Here is a 21,909-nt window from a genome sequence, read left to right as displayed (position 1 = left end):
AACAAAAAGAAAAAATCCACACAATAACAATAGTGACTTGGTGCGTTTGCCCAGTGGCCCTAATAATAATAATAAGAAGAAGAAATATGCAGTATAACAATAGTTCATAGCTTTAGAGGGCAGTGCCTCGGTGCGTTTGCCACATGGCCCTAAAAGGCCCCCACACAACGCCCCAACGCAAGCCGACGACCAACTGCCTTTTTTCCAATGACTCCGTTGCCTCTCGTCGGACACAGTTGACAGAAAGGAAGCATCGAAACATCTCACCTTGACTACTGCCGACTACACAGCAACGTGTACGTTCTGCGCTTGCGCGAGATGCAATAAGTCTCCTTAACATCGGGTGGGCTAGTCTCGTGCCAGTAATCAGAACCATGAAAACAGGAAATGGCGGAACGGAGAAACCATAGAAGAAACCATGGAGATTAAAAACAAAGTGAACACAACATTAGCTTGTTATTAGTTTTGAGGAGACTTTTTGGAAAACAAAGCTTGGCAGCAGAATGATCGCTCCGCCTGATCTGATGGTCACGTTGTCTGCTCTCGGGCTCGATCTTGCCAGAAGACATCGCAGGAGGGAAAAAGTAAGGAGAAACCGCACAAAGTGGGTGAAGTCGTGGATACGACAGCGGCAGGCACAAGGAGCATATCCAAAATTGTTTATATGAGTGGTTTGTTTACTATCGTCACTTCCGCCCCTCCCACACACCGCGCTGATTCACTAGGACACCGCCAATCAGAATGGTCATACTGTAGCTAGCACACAGCCAATCAGTAGTACCCGTCGGCTCTAATCCTCTGACGGCCGACGTGCTGAATGAGATCCACCTGGCCTGGGCTGGAGGAGTTGAAATCCCTGCAGCAGGAATCAGAAGCAGAGGCAGTGCAGTGGGAATGGCTGGGCTTTCCTGCCTCTCATAGGTTTTATTTGTTTTAATTTAGTATCCTGTCTTGATTCCCTCACTTATGTTTAATAAACCCTTCCTCTTCTTATTTTTGTCTTTGTGTGGGTGTTTGAGGGTCCGTGGTGAACCGTTGTTACGCCCCTTAGGGGCAACAAAGCTGGTGCATTACAATGTCAAATCTCTAAATTTGACAAGTTAGCATAAACTCTGGCTCTGGAGTCTTCTTTTCCGTATCATAAATTGTTGAAGACTCTGAGCGCACTGCAAGTTGTGCACAACGAAGGGTGCAGAGAGGGGAGGGAGGGGCAGATTGCAGTTTGATTGATGCAGAATAGCGTTCAGATTAGAATGATGGGATGGTGTTTTTACAGGATTGTACGTTCCATAGGTAACCAACACTTCATTTTGTGAAAAACGGTGTGGTTCACTGGATTACTGTCTTTTCTGTGTAGTAACTTGTTGATGACTCTGATTAGTGCACAGAGAGCGGAACGCGCAGAGGGAGGGAGGGACAGAGATGGCAGCTTGATTGACACATCACAATCCAATTGACTTGAACATGGCAGTCAAGATGATTGGATGGTGTGTCCGTTCCACAGGTGAGTGACTTTTTTCATTTTTGTGAAAAAGCATTCAATTAATTGGTTGCAATCCAAGTGTAAAGAGGATTTCAAGCAATTTAGTAAAAAATGCTCTAGAAAAAGATCTCCTCCCCTACCTTTAAGCACAAAACTTATATGTTTAGATGAATTTACATTGACATTTTGTGGCCTGACCTGAGAGTTTCCAGCTCACACTGTGGACTCTTCAGTCCAGCAGACAACAGCTTTACTCCTGAATCCCGCAGGTTGTTGTTACTCAGGTCCAGTTCTCGCAGACTAGAGGACTGGGAGCTGAGGACTGAGGATAGAGCTTCACAACTTCTCTCTGATAGGTTACAGTCACTCAATCTGAAAAATCAAGGCAATTTTATATCAAATGTAATACATATAGTTATGATGAGAAAAACAAATGATTCAGTTTTCTCCTCCTATACACGTACAGACTTTTAGTTGAAGCTTTGACCACTGGCAGCAGCCTCAGAAGAGCCTCCTCTGAAGCAGAGTATTTCTTCAGGTCAAACACATCCAGATCTTTTTCTGATGACAGTAAGATGAAGACCAGAGCTGACCATTGAGCAGGAGACAGTTTATCTGTGGAGAGACGTCCTGATCTCAGGGACTGTTGGATCTCATCCACTAGAGAATGATCATTCAGTTCATTCAGACAGTGGAACAGGTTGATGCTTTTCTCTGGAGAGAGATTCTCGCTGATCTTCTTCTTGATGTAATGGAGTGTTTTCCGATTGATCTGTGAGCTGCTTCCTGTCTGTGACATTAGACCTTGTAGGAGAGTCTGATTGGTCTCCAGTGAAAGACCCAGGAGGAAGCGGAGGAACAAGTCCAGGTGTCCATTTGGACTCTGTAAGGCCTTGTCCACAGCGCTCTGGTAGAAGAGTGCTGTGATAGTTTGTTTTACTGTTTTTAAAAAAGGAGATAAACAGGACACTGATTGTTCTTCTGACAGCAGATTGACTCCAGAGTTGAAGAAGGTCAGATGGACATGAAGAGCAGCCAGAAACTCCTGAACACTCAGATGGATGAAGCAGAACACCTTGTCCTGGTACAGGCCGCTCTCCTCTCTAAAGATCTGTGTGAACACTCCTGAGTACACTGAGGCTTCTCTGATATCGATGCCACACTCTGTCAGGTCTGATTCATAGAAGATCAGGTTTCCTTTCTGTAGCTGCTCAAAAGCCAGTTTTCCCAGAGTCTCAATCATCTTCATGTTCTTTTTACTCCAGTGTGGATCTGTCTCAGCTCCTCCATCATACTTGATCTTCTTCACTTTGGTCTGAACCACCAGGAAGTGGATGTACATCTCAGTCAGGGTCTTGGGCAGCTCTCCTCCCTCTCTGGTCTTCAACAGCTTCTCCAGAACTGTTGCAGTGATCCAGCAGAAGACTGGGATGTGGCACATGATGTGGAGGCTTCGTGATGTCTTGATGTGGGAGATGATACCTCTGGCCTGCTCCTCATCTCTGAGCCTCTTCCTGAAGTACTCCTTCTTTTGTGGGTCAGTGAACCCTCTGACCTCTGTCACCACGTCAACACACTCAGGAGGGATCTGATTGGCTGCTGCAGGTCGTGTGGTTATCCAGAGGCGAGCAGAGGGAAGCAGTTTCCCCCTGATGAGGTTGGTCAGCAGCACGTTGACTGAGGTGGACTCTGTCACATCAGTCAGGATCTCAGTGTTGTGGAAATCCAGAGGAAGTCGACACTCGTCCAGACCGTCAAAGATGAAGACAACCTGGAACTGATCAAAGCTGCAGATTCCTGCTTCTTTGGTTTCAGAGAAGAAGTGATGAACAAGTTCCACCAAGCTGAACTTTTTCTCTTTCAGCACATTCAGCTCTCTGAAAGTGAATGGAAAGGTGAAGTGTATGTCCTGGTTGGCTTTGTCTTCAGCCCAGTCCAGAGTGAACTTCTGTGTTAAGACTGTTTTCCCAATGCCAGCCACTCCCTTTGTCATCACTGTTCTGATTGGTTCATCTCTTCCAGGTGAGACTTTAAAGATGTCTTCATGTCTGATGGTTGTTTCTGGTCTGTCTGGTCTCCTGGATGCTGTTTCAATCTGTCTGACCTCATGTTCATCATTGACCTCTCCAGTCCCTCCCTTTGTGATGTAGAGCTCTGTGTAGATCTGATTCAGAGGAGTTGGGTTTCCTGCTTTAGAGATCCCCTCAAACACACACTGGAACTTCTTCTTCAGGTTGGATTTGAGTTTATGTTGACAAACTGGAGCATAAGTCCCTGAATTAACAAAGAGGAAATCAATTAGTAAATTGTTTATTGATTATGTCAACATTTTAATGAGTATATAAATCCATTCCCTTTCATTTATTAAAACTTAGATAAATGTCTAATTTCTCCATTATGTTGAATCTTCAGAGAAATCCTCTTACTGTTCTGCAGACACTCAGCCAGCTCCGCCTGATTCATTGTCCTCAAGAAGTCCACTGTGATCTTTAGAAATGCCTCTCTGCTGCTCCTCCTCTGCCCCTCATCCTCACCGTCCACCATCTCCTCATCCTCCGTCTGAGTCTCTAAGCATTCTGGGTAAACTGGTCTCAGGCCACTCTGGACTCTCTTCAGCTCATTCCTCACAAAAGTGACAATGTTCTCCTCCAGCAGCTGGAAAAGATGATCAACAACAACAATAAAGACAACATGTGATTTATGTGTCAGTCTGAAGGTCTGCTGGTCTAAACAGAGCAACATGGAAACTGTTGGGACCTGAAGTTCAAGTTCAACATTTAATCTGTAGTTCATGTAATTCAACAGTAACACTGTGATTGTACATGTACAGACCATAAATATGGAGTCCAGGTCTGGTTGATGCTGCTGTTCAGACTGATTATTGTGGATTTCAAAGATCTTCTGTTGAACTCTGCGGATAAAAGATCAACTTAAGAGAAATGAATGACTCCAACCTGACACAAGTTATTCAAGATGACAGATGAATTAAAAATCCAGGAAAATAGTGGCCTTCCTTTGGTCTCTTCAGATCCTCTTCAATCTCTATCTTTTGCTGTCTTTCTCCCCCTTTTCTGTATCTATATCTATATATATTTCTCCTGGATAATCTGGCTCAGAGCCAGAGTGAGCCAATCAACTGAAATCTTGGCATTGTGGCAGGTGTCTCTGTCTGTTGGGTTGTTTTAGGGGTTGTAGTTCGTTTTCACTGATCTTGTAGTTTTCCATCGTGTGGCTGCCGGCGTTTAGTTGATTATCTGCCACCTCGTTACTCGTTACAAATTAAAATAGAAATATAATTACCCATAGGCTGTATGACCAAATAACCGCCTTTCAATTATTACTGGTATTTGAATCTACGATACTGAAGCATTCACACAGTCTGTCACCAGGACCCGCTGCTGCTGCTGCTGAGAGCTGTGCCCGCCGACGGCTCCAAAGATCCTCTGTGTGTAACAGGATTGATCACTCTCACGCACTGATTGATAAGTTTCGTTTTTACCACCCACCACATGCATGCGTGCTTGGTCATTGCAAAAATAAATAATAGCCTGTTGCAAATACCCGCCTGGTTCTTATAAACGCCTGGGCTGATTTAGCATATTAAATGCCCGGGCCACTAAACGGTCATATACGGTACACAGACAGATGCTTGCTTTATAGTTATGTTCTCAGGCAGACGGGAGACACTGGATTCACTCATGTTTGCTCAGGTGTTTTTTTGTTTTATCATGCCACATCTATTCACCTGAAAGTGAAATAAAAAGAACAAGTGGTCACGGCAAGACAAACACCCAAATATGTGTTACAGAGCCTTAAAAAAGTGATATTTCCAGGTGGTTCTGCTCTCTGCTGCTGCATCCTGATTCAAACAAGTGACAAATGAAAAATAGTTTGTAGCTAACAGTCCTGGCCTGGCATCAGTCAAGTAGGGCTGCAAAATAATTCAAAAATAACATGTATATTGCTGTTGCAATATATTTTATGGAAAATAAAAACAGGAAGATGACAAGAATAATGTGATTTTTATTGATCACTGTAGGAGCCAATATTAAGTTCATAGTTAAGATTTAGTTGTAGGTTTATTGTGTGTTTTTATACTTTTGTTATTATTGTCATAACAAAAGTATAAAAAGACACAATATATACTATACATGCACATTATGATGTTCATGAAACTATTTATTATTCAGTCATGCAACAGACTATGAGGCTGTGGATCAAGACATAACTCATTTTCTCAGGAGAGTTTGATAATTATGAAATTCTGTTTTAGATTATTACCTTCCATCAGCAGGTTGTTCATCTTTAAAGTTAACATCACGAAAGATAGATCCATCACTGTTCATGGACACACAGCTGGGTTCAGGTAGTTCTGCTCTCTGCTGGTGCATCCTGATATAAACAAACCAGTGACAAATGAAAAGTAGTTTGTAGATGACATCCCTGGCTTGGCATTAGGGATGCACATTATTAACCGTTTAACCGTTAACCGATAACAAGAACTTTGACCGATTAATACTATCGGTTATTTATTTATTTTATTAGGTCCTTATGTCGTCAACTCATGGGGTCGTGTAGACACATGCAGAGTTCACATGCCTTCAGTCATATTTCGCAGCAAAAAGTTACACGGGAGGACTGACAGTATGTGCAGCAGCAGCCCTAGTGAAGGAAGGTCAGACAATAAATGTAACCTACACGGACATAGATGTGAATCACCTGTAACTACGGCGCTGAAAAAAAAAAAAAAAAAAAAAAAAAGAGGACGTCGCTGCTCTCCAGAGCTGCAGCTGAACAGAGGAGCTGTCAGAGGAGCTCTGCTGTTCCTTCAGCCTGGTGTTTGGCTGCACTTTGTATAAAAACAGTTCTACATTGGACTATCTAACCTCCATATGAGCGCGATCAGCTAAGACAGAGCGCACTGATCAGCTGTCGCGGCACACGTGTGTATTTAACGAAAAAAAAAAAGAAAAAAAAATTGGAGCGATACATTTTTTTTTTTTTGCCGTGCGCCGCAAGTGTCTTAATCTTATCGGCTAACGGTTAATAATCGGTTAACGAGCGTCGGTTATCGGTCAGAAAAGAAATTCAAAATGTGCATCCCTACTTGGCATCAGTTACAAGTTATCCAAGAGAACACGGTAAAGATATTCAGTAGCACACTGTACCACAGTTAATAATAATAATAATAATAATTAAAGCCGCAAGCGGCTATGACGGGCCCTCGATCCACGCCACTCGGCGTCCCGCTCCCACGACCCCCCGGTCCCCGCTTCCACTGGGTCGCTCTTCGAAACCCCCGCGCGCCACCGGACGTGGGCGGCTGCGTCGAGGGCGGTCCCCTCGTCGAACACGTGAAGTTTCGAGCAAATCGGACAATGTACGATGGAGTTACGGCAAGTTTACGGTTCGTCCACCAGGGGGCAGTAACGGGATGTGGGCTGTTGCGTTCGGGGTCGTTGCCTCATCACACAAGTGAAGTTTCGAGCAAATCGGACAATGTACGATGGAGTTACGGCAAGTTTACGGTTCGTCCACCAGTGGGCAGTAACGGGATGTGGGCCGTTGCGTTCAGGGTCGTTACCTCATCAAACACGTGAAGTTTCGAGCAAATCGGACAATGTACGATGGAGTTACGGCAAGTTTACGGTTCGTCCACCAGGGGGCAGTAACGGGATGTGTGCCGTTGCGTTCGGGGTCGTTACCTCATCACACACGTGAAGTTTCGAGCAAATCGGACAATGTCGATGCAAAATATGTCATTTCCTGTTACCACCGGGGGGCGCTATGAGTGACGTAGGAAAGTAATATGTCGGATCGTTCAGGGTCACGCCCTCATCATGTGAACCAAGTTTGAAGCCGCTGCGATGAAATCTGTGGGCGCGATAGCATTTAAACCTTTTTAGCTGAATTAGGCAACTTGGCCGTGCGCTAGCAGCCACGCCCTTTGACCTACACACCTGCGGAGCACAAGCCGTAATCAGCTTAGTCTGGAGATGTTCTGTACCCAATTTGAAGTGAATCGGGCGAACTCCCTCGGAGGAGTTCGTTTTGCGTCAAAGAAATGCTAACCGAAATGGCCGACTTCCTGTTGGGTTTAGGGCGTGGCTCCAATTCAATTTTGTGTATGTTTTGGTATGATACACGTGTGTGTCGAGTTTCGTATGTGTACGACAAAGTAAGCGGAATTTGTCTATGGAGAATTTGGGAAAAATTTCAAGGGGGCGCTATTGAGGCATTTAGCCACGCCCATGGGAAACGACTCCATCCGCTGAAAGAGCTCGCCATTCTTGACCTGTGGATGAAATTTCGTGAGGACACGACTTCGTTAAAGCCACGAAAAAGGCAAAAGTAATTGTACGATAAAAAATCGTCAGTCGCCGCGGCGGCACACGGACGCCGTTCGTCGTATCTTCACAGCGTTCATAATGTAGCTTCAGCAACTGGTTCTGCATGTATTAGAAGTGGAATGAAGTTGATCGGGTGAAGTATGGATTTTTAATGAATTTTTGCGTACTTCCTGTTACCACCGGGGGGCGCTATGAGCCAGGCAGGAAGTCGATACATCAAAACGTTCAGGGAGGAGCCAACGTCACGTCCTTTGAATTTCAAGTGGCTACGACGAAGTATGTGCGCGTATTTGGCAAACGTAATTTAAATTGGGAAGATACACATTCGCCGCGGCGGCACACGGACGCCGTTGCTCGTAGGGTCAAAGTGTTCATGATGTAGCTTCGCCATCCGGGTCTGCATGTATTAGAAGTGGAACGAAGTCGATTTGGTCAACTACGTATTTTTAACGAATTTTTGTACGTTTCCTGTTACCACCGGGGGGCGCTATGAGCGACGTAGGCAAATAATATGTCGGATCGTTCAGGGTCTCTCCCTAGATTTTTGCACCAAGTTTGAAGTGTCTACGATCAAGTATGTGGGCATGAGAGCCGTTCGTATTTACATGGCGAGCACCGAAACAGTCGCCAAACTTCGGGGCACGCCACAGGCCAAGCCCTTTGAGCTACAGACCTGCGGAGTACAAGTTAAGCTCAGCTAGGTCTGACGATGTTCTGGACCCAATTTGGAGCCGATCGGGTGTAATCCCTCGGAGGAGTTCGTTTTGCGTAAAATAAATGCTAACCAAAATGGCCGACTTCCTGTTGGTTTTTGGGCTTCGCGCGAAACAAATTTTTTTCATATCTGGGTATGATACATGAGTGTGTCAAGTTTCGTTAGCCTCCGGAAAAAAAAATTTTGGTTCCTATGGCCGGGGGTAAAAAGTTCTAGGGGGCGCTGTGGTGCCAATTTGCCCCGCCCACAAACGACGATAGCATCAGATCGAAATTTTTCGAGGACCCAACGTGTGTCCCAAATTTCATCCGTTTCTCGGCTTGGCAAAGGGGTCAAATCGAGGCGAATTGACGAGGAATAATAATAATAATAATAATAATTAAAGCCGCAAGCGGCTATGACGGGCCCTCGATCCACGCCACTCGGCGTCCCGCTCCCACGACCCCCCGGTCCCCGCTTCCACCGGGTCGCTCTTCGAAACCCCCGCGCGCCACCGGACGTGGGCGGCTGCGTCGAGGGCGGTCCCCTCGTCAAACACGTGAAGTTTTGAGCAAATCGGACAATGTACGATGGAGTTACAGCAAGTTTACGGTTCGTCCACCAGGGGGCAGTAACGGGATGTGGGCTGTTGCGTTCGGGGTCGTTGCCTCATCACACAAGTGAAGTTTCGAGCAAATCGGACAATGTACGATGGAGTTACGGCAAGTTTACGGTTCGTCCACCAGGGGGCAGTAACGGGATGTGGGCCGTTGCGTTCAGGGTCGTTACCTTATCAAACACGTGAAGTTTCGAGCAAATCGGACAATGTACGATGGAGTTACGGCAAGTTTACGGTTCGTCCACCAGGGGGCAGTAACGGGATGTGTGCCGTTGCGTTCGGGGTCGTTACCTCATCACACACGTGAAGTTTCGAGCAAATCGGACAATGTCGATGCAAAATATGTCATTTCCTGTTACCACCGGGGGGCGCTATGAGTGACGTATGAAAGTAATATGTCGGATCGTTCAGGGTCACGTCATCATCATGTGCACCAAGTTTGAAGCCGCTGCGATCAAATCTGTGGGCGCGTTAGCATTTAAACCTTTTTAGCTGAATCGCGGAACTTGGCCGTGCGCTAGCAGCCACGCCCTTTGACCTACACACCTGCGGAGCACAAGCCGTAATCAGCTTGGTCTGGAGATGTTCTGTACCCAATTTGAAGTGAATCGGGCGAACTCCCTCGGAGGAGTTCTTTTTGCGTCAAAGAAATGCTAACCAAAATGGCCGACTTCCTGTTGGGTTTGGGGCGTGGCTCCAATTCAATTTTTTGTATGATTGGGTATGATACAGGTGTGTGTCGAGTTTCGTATGTGTACGTCAAAGTAAGCGAAATTTGTCTATGGAGAATTTCGGAAAAACTTCAAGGGGGCGCTATTGAGGCATTTAGCCACGCCCATGGGAAACGACTCTATCCGCTGAAAGAGCTCGCCATTCTTGACCTGTGGATGAAATTTCGTGAGGACACGACTTCGTTAAAGCCACGAAAAAGGCAAACGTAATTGTACGATAAAAAATTGTCAGTCGCCGCGGCGGCACACGGACGCCGCTCGTCGTATCTTCACAGCGTTCATAATGTAGCTTCAGCAACTGGTTGTGCATGTATTAGAAGTGGAATGAAGTTGATCGGGTGAAGTATGGATTTTTAACGAATTTTTGCGTACTTCCTGTTACCACCGGGGGGCGCTATGAGCCAGGCAGGAAGTCGATATATCATAACGTTCAGGGAGGAGCCAACGTCATGTCCTTTGAATTTCGAGTGGTTACGACGAAGTATGTGCGCGTGAACGGCAAACGTAATTTAAATTGGGAAGATACACATTCGCCGCGGCGGCACACGGACGCCGTTGCTCGTAGGGTCAAAGCGTTGATGATGTAGCTTCACCATCCGGGTCTGCATGTATTAGAAGTGGAACGAAGTCGATTTGGTCAACTACGTATTTTTAACGAATTTTTGTACGTTTCCTGTTACCACCGGGGGGCGCTATGAGCGACGTAGGCAAATAATATGTCGGATCGTTCAGGGTCTCTCCATAGATTTTTGCACCAAGTTTGAAGCGTCTACGATCAAGTATGTGGGCATGAGAGCCTTTCGTATTTACATGGCGAGCACCGAAACAGTCGCCAAACTTCGGGGCACGCCAGAGGCCAACCCCTTTGAGCTACAGACCTGCGGAGTACAAGTTAAGCTCAGCTAGGTCTGACGATGTTCTCTACCCAATTTGGAACCGATCGGGCGTAACCCCTAGGAGGAGTTCGTTTTGCGTAAACAAAGTTTGAAGCAAAATGGCCGACTTCCTGTTGGTTTTCGGGTATGTCTGTAAAGCGATTTTTTGAAGATCTTGGGTTGATGAATACGTTTACCAAGTTTCGGACAAATCGGTGTCGCAGACCCTCATTCCCTATGCGCGGTCTAGGGGGCGCTGTGGTGCCATTTGGCCACGCCCACATGCGAGACCACCACTGAATCGCAATTTTCGGGCTTCCCCCCCTGCGTCGAAAGTTTCATCCGTTTCCCGGCTTGGGAAAGGGGTCGAAATCGCGTTCAAACGCGGAGAACCAATATAATAATAATAATAATAATAATAATAATAAACATTACAATATCTGGGGTTTTCGCTGCCAGGTCTATGCAGTACTTGGTTACTTGCTTGCTTACTTGTTGTTACTCGTCGGCTGGCACGTTGACTAATGTGCATGTCGAATTACAATAGGGTCCTCCCTGTGACGTTGTCACTGGCTCGGGCCCTAATAATAATTAAAGCCGCAAGCGGCTATGACGGGCCCTCGTTCCACGCCACTCGGCGTCCCCGCTACCCCCGGGCCGCTCTTCGAAACCCCCGCACGCAACCGGACGTGGGCGGCTGCGTCGAGGGCGGTCCCCTCGTCAAACACGTGAAGTTTCGAGCAAATCGGACAACGTACGATGGAGTTACGGCAGGTTTACGGTTCGTCCACCAGGGGGTGGTAACGGGATGTGGGCCGTTGTGTTTGGGGTCGTGACCTCATCACACATGTGAAGTTTCGAGCTGATCGGACAATGTCGATGCAATACACGACATTTCCTGTGTCCACAAGGGGGCGTCTTGAGCGAGCTAGCGTACGATCAAATGGAGGCGTAGAGGGCGGGCCTCTGATCATGTACTGAAATTTTGAAGTGACTACGATCAAGTATGTGGGCGTGGAAGGCAAACGTAATAGCATGGCGACTAAACGAGCTGTTGGCCAACTTTGTCGCCCCCTAGCAGCCACGCCGTTTGACGTAGAGAAAAGCTTTTAATAGTGTTTGACCAGCTTGGTCTCCTGATGATCTGTAGCGAATATGAAGTCAATCGGGCAAAATCCGTGGGAGGTGGCAGTTCACGATGGAGCGCTATTCCTGTCGCCTCCACAAGGGGGCCATTAGCCGTAGCGTCATAGCGTTCATGAAATACTTTCACCAACTTGTTCGGCATGTTTTAGAAGTGGAATGAAGTTGATGGGGTCAACGATGTATTTTTAATGAATTTTAGCGCACTTCCTGTTACCACCGGGGGGCGCTATGAGTGACGTAGAAAAATAATATGTCGGATCGTTCAGGGTCACGCCCTCATCATGTGCACCAAGTTTGAAGCAGCTGCGATCAAATCTGTGGGCGTGATAGCATTTAAACCTTTTTAGCTGACTCGTGGGACTTGGCCGTGCCCTAGCAGCCACGCCCTTTGAGCTACACACCTGCGGAGTACAAGCCGTAATCAGCTTGGTCTGGAGATGTTCCCTACCCAATTTGAAGTCAATCGGACGAACTCCCTCGGACGAGTTCGTTTTGCGTCAAAGAAATGCTAACCAAAATGGCCGACTTCCTGTTGGGTTTAGCGCGTGGCTGCAATTCAATTTTTTGTATGTTTGGGTATGATACACATGTGTGTCGAGTTTCGTATGTGTACGACAAAGTAAGCGAAATTTGTCTATGGAGAATTTCGGAAAAACTTCAAGGGGGCGCTATTGAGGCATTTAGCCACGCCCATGGGAAACGACTCTATCCGCTGAAAGAGCTCGCCATTCTTGACCTGTGGATGAAATTTCGTGAGGACACGACTTCGTTAAAGCCACGAAAAAGGCAAACGTAATTGTACGATAAAAAATCGCCAGTCGCCGCGGCGGCACACGGACGCCGTTCGTCGTATCTTCACAGCGTTCATAATGTAGCTTCAGCAACTGGTTCTGCATGTATTAGAAGTGGAATGAAGTTGATCGGGTGAAGTATGGATTTTAAATTAATTTTTGCGTACTTCCTGTTACCACCAGGGGGCGCTATGAGCCAGGCAGGAAGTCGATATATCAAAACGTTCAGGAAGGAGCCAACGTCATGTCCTTTGAATTTCGAGTGGCTACGACGAAGTATGTGCGCGTGAATGGCAAACGTAATTTAAATTGGGAAGATACACTTTCGCCGCGACGGCACAGGGACGCCGTTGCTCGTAGGGTCAAAGTGTTCATGATGTAGCTTCACCATCCGGGTCTGCATGTATTAGAAGTGGAACGAAGTCGATTTGGTCAACGATGGATTTTTAACGAATTTTTGTACGTTTCCTGTTACCACCAGGGGGCGCTATGAGCGACGTAGGCAAATAATATGTCGGATCGTTCAGGGTCTCGCCCTAGATTTTTGCACTAAGTTTGAAGCGTCTACGATCAAGTATGTGGGCATGAGAGCCGTTCGTATTTACATGGCGAGCACCGAAACAGTCGCCAAACTTCGGGGCACGCCAGAGGCCAAGCGCTTTGAGCTACAGACCTGCGGAGTACAAGATAAGCTCAGCTAGGTCTGACGATGTTCTCTACCCAATTTGGAGCCGATCGGGCGTAACCCCTCGGAGGAGTTCGTTTTGCGTAAACCAAATTTGAAGCAAAATGGCCGACTTCCTGTTGGTTGTCGGGTATGTCCGTAATGAGATTTTTTGAAGATCTCAGGTTGATGAATATGTTTACCAAGTTTCGGACAAATCGGTGTCGCAGACTGCCATTTCCTATGCGCGGTCTAGGGGGCGCTATGGTGCCATTTGGCCACGCCCACATGCGAGACCACCACAGAATGGCAATTTTTGGGCTTCCCCCCCTGCGTGTTAAATTTCATCCGTTTCTCGGCTTGGGAAAGGGGTCGAAATCTTGTTCGAAGTCGCGGAATAATAATAATAATAATAATAATAATAATAATAATAAACATTACAATATCTGGGGTTTTTGCTGCCAGGTCTATGCAGTACTTGGTTACTTGCTTGCTTACTTGTTGTTACTCGTCGGCTGGCACGTTGACTAATGTGCATGTCGAATTACAATAGGGTCCTCCCTGTGACGTTGTCACTGGCTCGGGCCCTAATTAGATTTATATAGTGCTTTTCATGATACCCAAAGCACCTTACAGAAGCCATTATTCACTCATATCATACGACATTCACAACGGTGGTGGTAAGCTACTTACTGCACAGCTGCCCTGGGGCAGCCATTGCACGCCAAACAGCCCCTCCGACCACCACTTCATAACACATTCATACACATTCACGTGAGGCAAGGTGGGTAAGGTGAGGTAAGATATGTTCTTTCCATCAGACAAGTCTATGCAATTAAAGACAACAGAGACTGAGAGATTTTGTTTGGGGACATCAAACAACAACACCTCAGTCACATTGAGTAAAGCTGTCAAACCAGTTTTTAAACTCCCTGCATGTTCATACCGATCATGCCATCTCAGGTTACAAATCTTCACATGCTCCTATGAACCACCAACATGAATGCAAATGAACCACTGCTTGCCCCGCCCCACCCCTTCTAGCGGTCCCAGGTAGGGGTGGTATTATATTATGCAAATTCGAAACCTAGTTATATCACTAGAAGACAACTGAGGGAACAGCTCGTTAAACCATGTGGATTTCAACCTATGGAGCCTGAAAACTACATTACAGATTTTTTTAGTCAATTCTCACATTTTGGGGGCTGGAAGGCAAGACAAACACCCAAATATGTGTTACAGAGCCTACAAAAAGTGACATTTCCATAATATGTCCCCTTCAAAGGAAAATAAATGTTTTGTGTCCTATCTTTACATATTGTTGCTTAATATTCCTTTAAAGTAAACTGTATCTATTACAAGTAGTTCTGAAGGCTTACACAAGTTTGCTAGAACGGAGCACAGTAAGTTTTCAGTGGAGGCACCGCACTAGTCAGGCGATATCTTCCTTTTCCTCACTCCAGTGATAAAGTCCCTTGCTGAATTCAGTAGACAAGCACACAGTCAATTCACCATCTTTAGCTGAGAACCCAGGACCTGTTTTATTATTATTGGGTGTGACCTCAGTATAGATAAACACTAGGAGAAAGGGGTTACAAAATGTATTGTTTCTTTTCAACCTGGAATGTTTCTCTTTTGACCCAGCTCTGTTATTTCATTCACTGTTGCTATATCACTTATAAAGTTTTTAAGTACATTGAAAATATGTCTGGTAAATTTTGTTAATTTGTGCTTCATATCCATTTTAAAACTGTTGTCCCTTTCTTGTTCTACAAGATGTCACAGACAACTGTAGAGTTGAAGAGGAAGATCCGCAGTAATATGAAGAGGTAGTTCTGCTCGTCAACAAACCATGAACTTAGGACTGAAACATGATTCCTCTTCTCAGGAAAGTTTGATAATGACAAGGTTCAGTTTTAGAGTCGTACCTTCCATCAGCAGGTTGTTCATGTTTAAAATTAACATCACGAAAGATGGATCCATCACTCTTCATGAACACACAGCTGGGTTCAGGTGGTTCTGCTCTCTGCTGCTGCATCCTGATACAAACAAGTGACAAATGAAAAATAGTTTGCAGCTAAAAGTGCTGGCCTAGCATCAGTCGAGTAGGGCTGCAAAATAATTTAAAAACAACATATTGCTGTTGCAAAATATTTTATTTTGACTGGAAAATAAAAACAGAACAAGAATAATGTGATTTGATGTCTGGGGCCCCATTGCGAAACATATTAACACAGTTTTGTAAATGTCTGGGTAGTGTTTGTTGTTGTTGTTGTTGTTTTGTTTTGTTTTTGTTCTTCTTGTGTTTGTTTGTTTGTTTGTTTCCTGTTTCGGCTGTGTGTTTTTTGTTGCTGTTTTTGTTTTGTTTTGATGTTGCTGTTTTTATTGTTTAGCTTGTGTACTTGTTTGTTGTGGGGATTTTGGAGTGATTTTTTGAAAATAATAAAAATATATAATTGAAGAATAATGTGATTTTCATTGATCAATGTAGGAGCCAATATTATATTATATAGTTATAATATAGTGAATATAGTTCAGATTTAGTTGTAGGTTTATTGTGTGTTTTTATACTTTTGTTATGACAATAATAACAAAAGTATAAAAAGACACAATATATACTATACATGCACATTATGATGTTCATGAAACTATTTATTATTCAGTCATGCAACAGACTATGAGGCTGTGGATCAAGACATAACTCATTTTCTCAGGAGAGTTTGATAATTATGAAATTCTGTTTTAGATTATTACCTTCCATCAGCAGGTTGTTCATCTTTAAAGTTAACATCACGAAAGATAGATCCATCACTGTTCATGGACACACAGCTGGGTTCAGGTAGTTCTGCTCTCTGCTGGTGCATCCTGATATAAACAAACCAGTGACAAATGAAAAGTAGTTTGTAGATGACATCCCTGGCTTGGCATCAGTTACAAGTTATCCAAGAGAACACGGTAAAGATATTCAGTAGCACACTGTACCACAGTTAATAATAATAATAATAATAATTAGATTTATATAGTGCTTTTCATGATACCCAAAGCACCTTACAGAAGCCATTATTCACTCATATCATACGACATTCACAACGGTGGTGGTAAGCTACTTACTGCACAGCTGCCCTGGGGCAGCCATTGCACGCCAAACGGCCCCTCCGACCACCACTTCATACACATTCATACACATTCATACACATTCACGTGAGGCAAGGTGGGTAAGGTGAGGTAAGATATGTTCTATACATACACATCAAAATCATCATAATCATTATCAATCAGAATATTTATATTTGCAAGCATTATCCAATCACCATCAATAAACATTTCTACTGTCCAATAAAATACTAGGATTAACACCTGCCCACCTCACTTTACATTGAACTTTGAGACACTTTCCACATGTGTTGTTTAAGATGAAGCTGTCTCACATCCTCATAACATTAGAGACCAAGTCTAAAAAAAGAAGGCAATGGTCAAACCAGTCTAACCTGTGATATACACAGTCTGTGCCAGGGGAACACCAGAGAAGGTGATGTAGTGCTACTATCTGTCCACCAGAAACTAGAAACTAAACATCTACTGGAGTGTCCAGTAGATTGGATACTGCACTCTCAGACTCAAGAGGTGTGTGTCCATCATTTCTCAGCTTCAAGCAGAGTTTCCAAGCACTGCGTGTAAACAGACAGTTCGGCAAAGCTCTAACAACACCAAAGTCATATCTGTCAGTGCTATCAGTACTGTCATTCTTCTGACGTAATATCAGGTTACAACCAGATCTCTATTGTTATGAATTTCTCTTGAAGTTAAATAATAATTAATACTTAAACAATAATTTGAGAACCATTTGCATTTGTGTAAGGATGTAAAAGAATGCTGAATTTAAAAAACCTGTTCATCATCAAAAGGCTTCTCTAAATGTGTAATTAAACAGTGAGACAAGAAAATGTGACCAAATCTATCCTGTTCATGAGAAATTTGAAGATTCTCACCTGATCAACTTTTTTCAGGTTGACAGGACACTTTCCACCTTCATGAGATGAGAAGCTGCTTGTTCTACTTGATCAGTGCCATGGAGCCGTGTGTGATCTGAGCTGAGGATGAGTCACATCCTTATAACTCCACAGCTGAAGTATAAAATGAACAGGGTAAAATTAACAACCTGTGCGTGATAAGGTAGTTCCGGTATTTGTCCACTAGATGGTGGAAATGCACATCTAATGATCTAAAGACATGGAGGAGAAGGCTGGTTAAAGCAGATATCAGCTTCACGGCCGTTTCGGCTAATGCTGCGTTCAAGGCAGGCTTTTGAAACCGTAAGTTACAGCTTCAAGTCACAACTACGACTTGGTAGCGTTCCAGGTAACCCGTAGCTCGTGTTTTTACCATCCTGTTGTCTGTGAAAGTTCCCTATAACGGCCACTCGTAACTTCCGACCCGTGAACTCGTACCAGATCGAACTGGTATGACTTCACAGGAAGGAAAAACACAAAGTACGAGTTTCTTTGAACGCACCATGAGTTAGCAGCCCCCGCCCTTGTCAGGCATCAATTGGTCCTCGTGCTACGTCACCACATTCACGCGCATCCCTTGGCTGCACACACAGCCCTTCATGCCGTTCTCTCTCCTCATTGGATAACACTTGTATCCCACAAGGAAAATTTTCTCCTCGGGTTACAGCAGAGCAGAGTGACGGAGAGACTCGTGTTTAGGCTGAAATACTTCATGTAAGTGATTGCTGACGGAAAATAGGACTATTTAGGACTTATATTAACAAAAACATTCCACTGATATCTGCTTTAAGAGAGTTTATCAATGAAAAAACATGTGAAATGAAATTTTCAGATGTCTTACATGTTACATGTAGCATACAAAATTAAAACAGATAAATCACTGTTTCACTGAAAGACTTTCTTTCACAAAAATGCATTTTTCGCAGCTTTCTAGAAAAAAAAGTGGTCTTTTTGGTGCAACCAGGCTCTATTCAATTTAAGATTAATCAAGAATGGAACAAGGTACAAACAAATGTTTTTTCTCTAGTTAAATAGATTGTCTCCTCTTTCCTTTGAGCTATTTGGTGTTTTCAGAGTCATAGTACAAAATATTCTGTGGGTCTTGAAATATTACTCAAAATGCCCCGAAACGCTGGCACCAGTCCCTGACCATTTTATAAAAGAGACACTCAATGAGTTAATAATATGGTGGTATGGTGGTAATTTGAGTTTAGAGAACAAAGGGAATGGCGTGCTCGACTCTAGTGTAAAGGTAAAACTGGGTGCCGGCTCAAAAATCGAAACACTGAAAAAACTGAAATGGCAGCACTCACAAAATAAACTTTCTTCAGCGTGAGACGCTGAAGAAAGCCAAGGGCTGAAACGCGTCCGTCAGGCACTGCTGTGCGTTAAATAAATGTTTCAAGTTTATTTTGTGAGTGCTGCCATTTCAGTTTTTTTGGTAATTTGAGTTTATCAATACTCTAGAGTGAATATACTTTGAGTTAAAAAAAAAAAAAAAAAAACTATTTACATTTAATCTTGGTAGGATTTTACACATTACATTTCATATTCTACTAAATGGAGGCTCCAACCAATTAATTTACTTACCTTGTTCCTGAAAGATAAAAGTAAACCTTATTAGTTGCATTTGTTATTTTAGGTTTATACAGCACCACAAAACCTAAACAACAAAGACAGAGGCTGCCCATAGAATACAGGTCATTCTAAGTAGTTATTCCTATTACATGGGATAACAATAACACAGCACATCGTCCTTTGACTCTGACAGAAATTGCTGAACATATTTGCACTTGGACAGATTAATCTAGGAAGGGAACACAAACATGTTCATCAAAGCTGCGCAACCAGTTCTGTCACTCCCTGCATTTTTTTCTGATCATGTTATCTCAGGTTACATCAGACCTTTGTCAGTTCTATAAAACACAAATGAAAATGGTTCCCAAGTTATTGTCATTTAACTCTAACAGACATTTATAACAATCTGAAACACCCCTTTCACCAGCATCAAAAACGTTTCTAAGGTCCAGTCGAAGTGATACAACAAGAGAGAGAGGATTCTCACCTGTTGAATTTTCAGACACTTTCCAACTTCATGTGTAGATGTCCTAACCTAAAAAAAAAAAAAAAAAAAAAAAAAAAAAAACATCAAAGTGACAGTTTAACCTGTTTGGGCCCAACGTTCGGGGGGGGGGGGGGGGGGAAACGACACAATGACGACGACGTTTCTGGGGCTTAAAAATGCAAAAGTGAAAGTGAAACCACCCTCCAGAGTGGAAATCTTAAAAACGCTCCACCGTCGGGTTCCAGCGACGCGAGCGAGAAAAAGTGATCAGAATGCGTAGCCACTTTTCAATCAGCCTGTCCTGAGTCTGACGTGCCGCGAGCGATATCGATACATCGCTCTGTCCAGCGACGACGCCCAACCCTGAAAAAATCCTTGTCTCTATCTGGACGACATTTCGCGGCGGTGTCCCGCCCCAAAACACTTCTTATTGGTTGAAAAGTACACACTGCTTCCTGTTGACAAACTAGTGAGCAGGTTGCCTCTTTGTCAGCCGGAAGCAGCCTGACGCTGGAGGTCTGCCAGACCCTCTTGGGCGGAAGGAGCAGCAGAGCAGAGAAAGTTCCTGACTTTGATGAAGCAGAGCTCCACACATGTAGAGACCCCGATAATATAATACATCCATGGTAGGGACACACACTCGCTACCTGCACAATGGGGAGATGTGCGTGTGTGCATGTTGGTGGTTAGAGGAAGAGGAGGAGGCTGGGAGGAGGGCTTTTACTCCTACTAATAATAACTCTGATAATGTGCAAAGGCACTGGCAACTCTTCTGTTTTCTGTCTGGTATACTATATCCCAGGATGTTGAAAAAAATGTGTGTATAAAAATAAATGTATGCTCCGACATATCTTTATCTGTCTGTATATTTACAACAGCCCTAACCTCAAAGAAATAGTTGCCGATTTCAAGTCTGTCCCAAATATCTGACTAAACTGGTGATGTTCAACTTGTAATGTTTTCTGTCACTTTGAATGGTTTGTTCATAAAAATGGTTTTAATTCATATTTATAAAGATTTAAAAAAATACACATTAGTTTGACTGGTACCAGATTCTGACAACAAACCTGACAGACAGACCTGTTGCTGTTGTTTTTCTTCTTCTTCTTCTTCTTCTTCTTCTCTTTAATATGACTGGAGCAGTACATATTAACAGACACTTTCATGTAAATATGCAGGATTATAGCAATCAGCTAATTTCCATCCTTTGTCCCTATTTGTCTGATAACATCATTGTGATCAATATCATCCTCATCATCACTGTTGTCACAGTCATGGCTTGGTCTGGTTTAGGAAAGGACAATATATTGTCAGAACAAATTTAAACATGTTGTTATTATAATAACATGTTTAAATTTGTTCTGAGATTTAACAAATAACAAAAGCTGGAGGTTTCACCCAGGAATTGAACACTGCCCCTCTGTGTCATCTAGTGTTTTATTGACCTGTCCATCCTGTCATAATTACCACGGCCACTAGATGTCGCCCATAAACAAACTTTACTAGTGGTTATACAGGAGGACAATCTCATCTCACATCATATTGTACAGCCCTAGGTCAAATGTGCTGATTAGTGATTCAGACTCTCCTCTTCTCTGAGAACATATTCTCCATGATAAAGATCACACTGAGGAAAATATTCCTCATCAATAAACAAAGTTGTTTTCACTTCTTTTATTAATCCCATTGAACAATCCATTGTTTTCAACAAAACAATCTGATGCTAAATCTAAATTATCTGAATCTCTGCGTACTGGGATTTTATTATTTTCCGACTTTGTTTTATTATTAACTATTTGTACAGTTTTAAAACCTACTTACTGAGAGTGGAACAGTGGACAGTGAAAACTGAATTGAACTGAAAGGAAATAACTTCTCCTTTTTGGAACAACATTGATGTGAATCTGGACAAATAAAGGTCTGTTTGAAATGGAAAACTTTCTCCTTCACAAATTCAAATAATCGGGTAGCCATGGTGTAACTCTGATTTGCCTGCATCAATTTCAGTCACGTTTTTTTGCTCCCCCCAACACTGGGTGACCATCAGGAAGACGATTTAGGGGTCAAAAATGGCTGTAATTCTCCTTTAAGCCTTCAGTCACACTTCACATGACTACTGTTTGCTAGTTTCTAAATTTTGCGTGAAGCTACAGTTTAACTCGGTAATGTGACTTTTTATCACAATTGTAAACCATAACACAAACTTTTCGCTGACAGTGGAGCTCAGTCATGAGACTGTAGGGGTATTCTATTGCAGAGATACGTTGACATCAACATGAGTTCATTATTTATTGGCAATAGTTTGTTGTGAGGTCACTGTGTTGAGTTTTTTTTTTCTATATTCACTTACATTCAACAATGTTCACTACATCTAGGCTACTACAGTACTCCAATTGATGAGTAGAATTGCACCACTGAAAACGTTTTTCAATCAATATTTTTTAAAACGAATAATGCAAATTAAGATTTTTTACATTACAT

General features: G+C 43.6%; 1 protein-coding gene across 1 annotated transcript in view; it reads right to left on the bottom strand.

Moving 5' to 3' along the window:
* The window catches only part of LOC311007110 (uncharacterized protein), a gene marked incomplete at both ends in the record, with an annotated part of 44,133 nt that overhangs the window by 19,264 nt on the left and 2,960 nt on the right, over positions 1-21,909 (bottom strand). The window contains 3 exons of the mRNA XM_084000197.1: positions 1,682-1,855; positions 1,948-3,757; positions 3,910-4,138. Coding sequence (XP_083856323.1) covers positions 1,682-1,855; positions 1,948-3,757; positions 3,910-4,138 — 2,213 coding nt within the window. The remainder of the gene's footprint in view (positions 1-1,681; positions 1,856-1,947; positions 3,758-3,909; positions 4,139-21,909) is intronic.

The sequence above is a fragment of the Trachurus trachurus genome (genome assembly GCF_905171665.1).
Source record: "Trachurus trachurus genome assembly, chromosome: 24".
Lineage (NCBI taxonomy): Eukaryota > Metazoa > Chordata > Actinopteri > Carangiformes > Carangidae > Trachurus > Trachurus trachurus.
The sequence above is the reverse complement of the archived record's forward strand: the minus strand, read 5'-3'. Positions and strand labels throughout refer to the sequence as shown.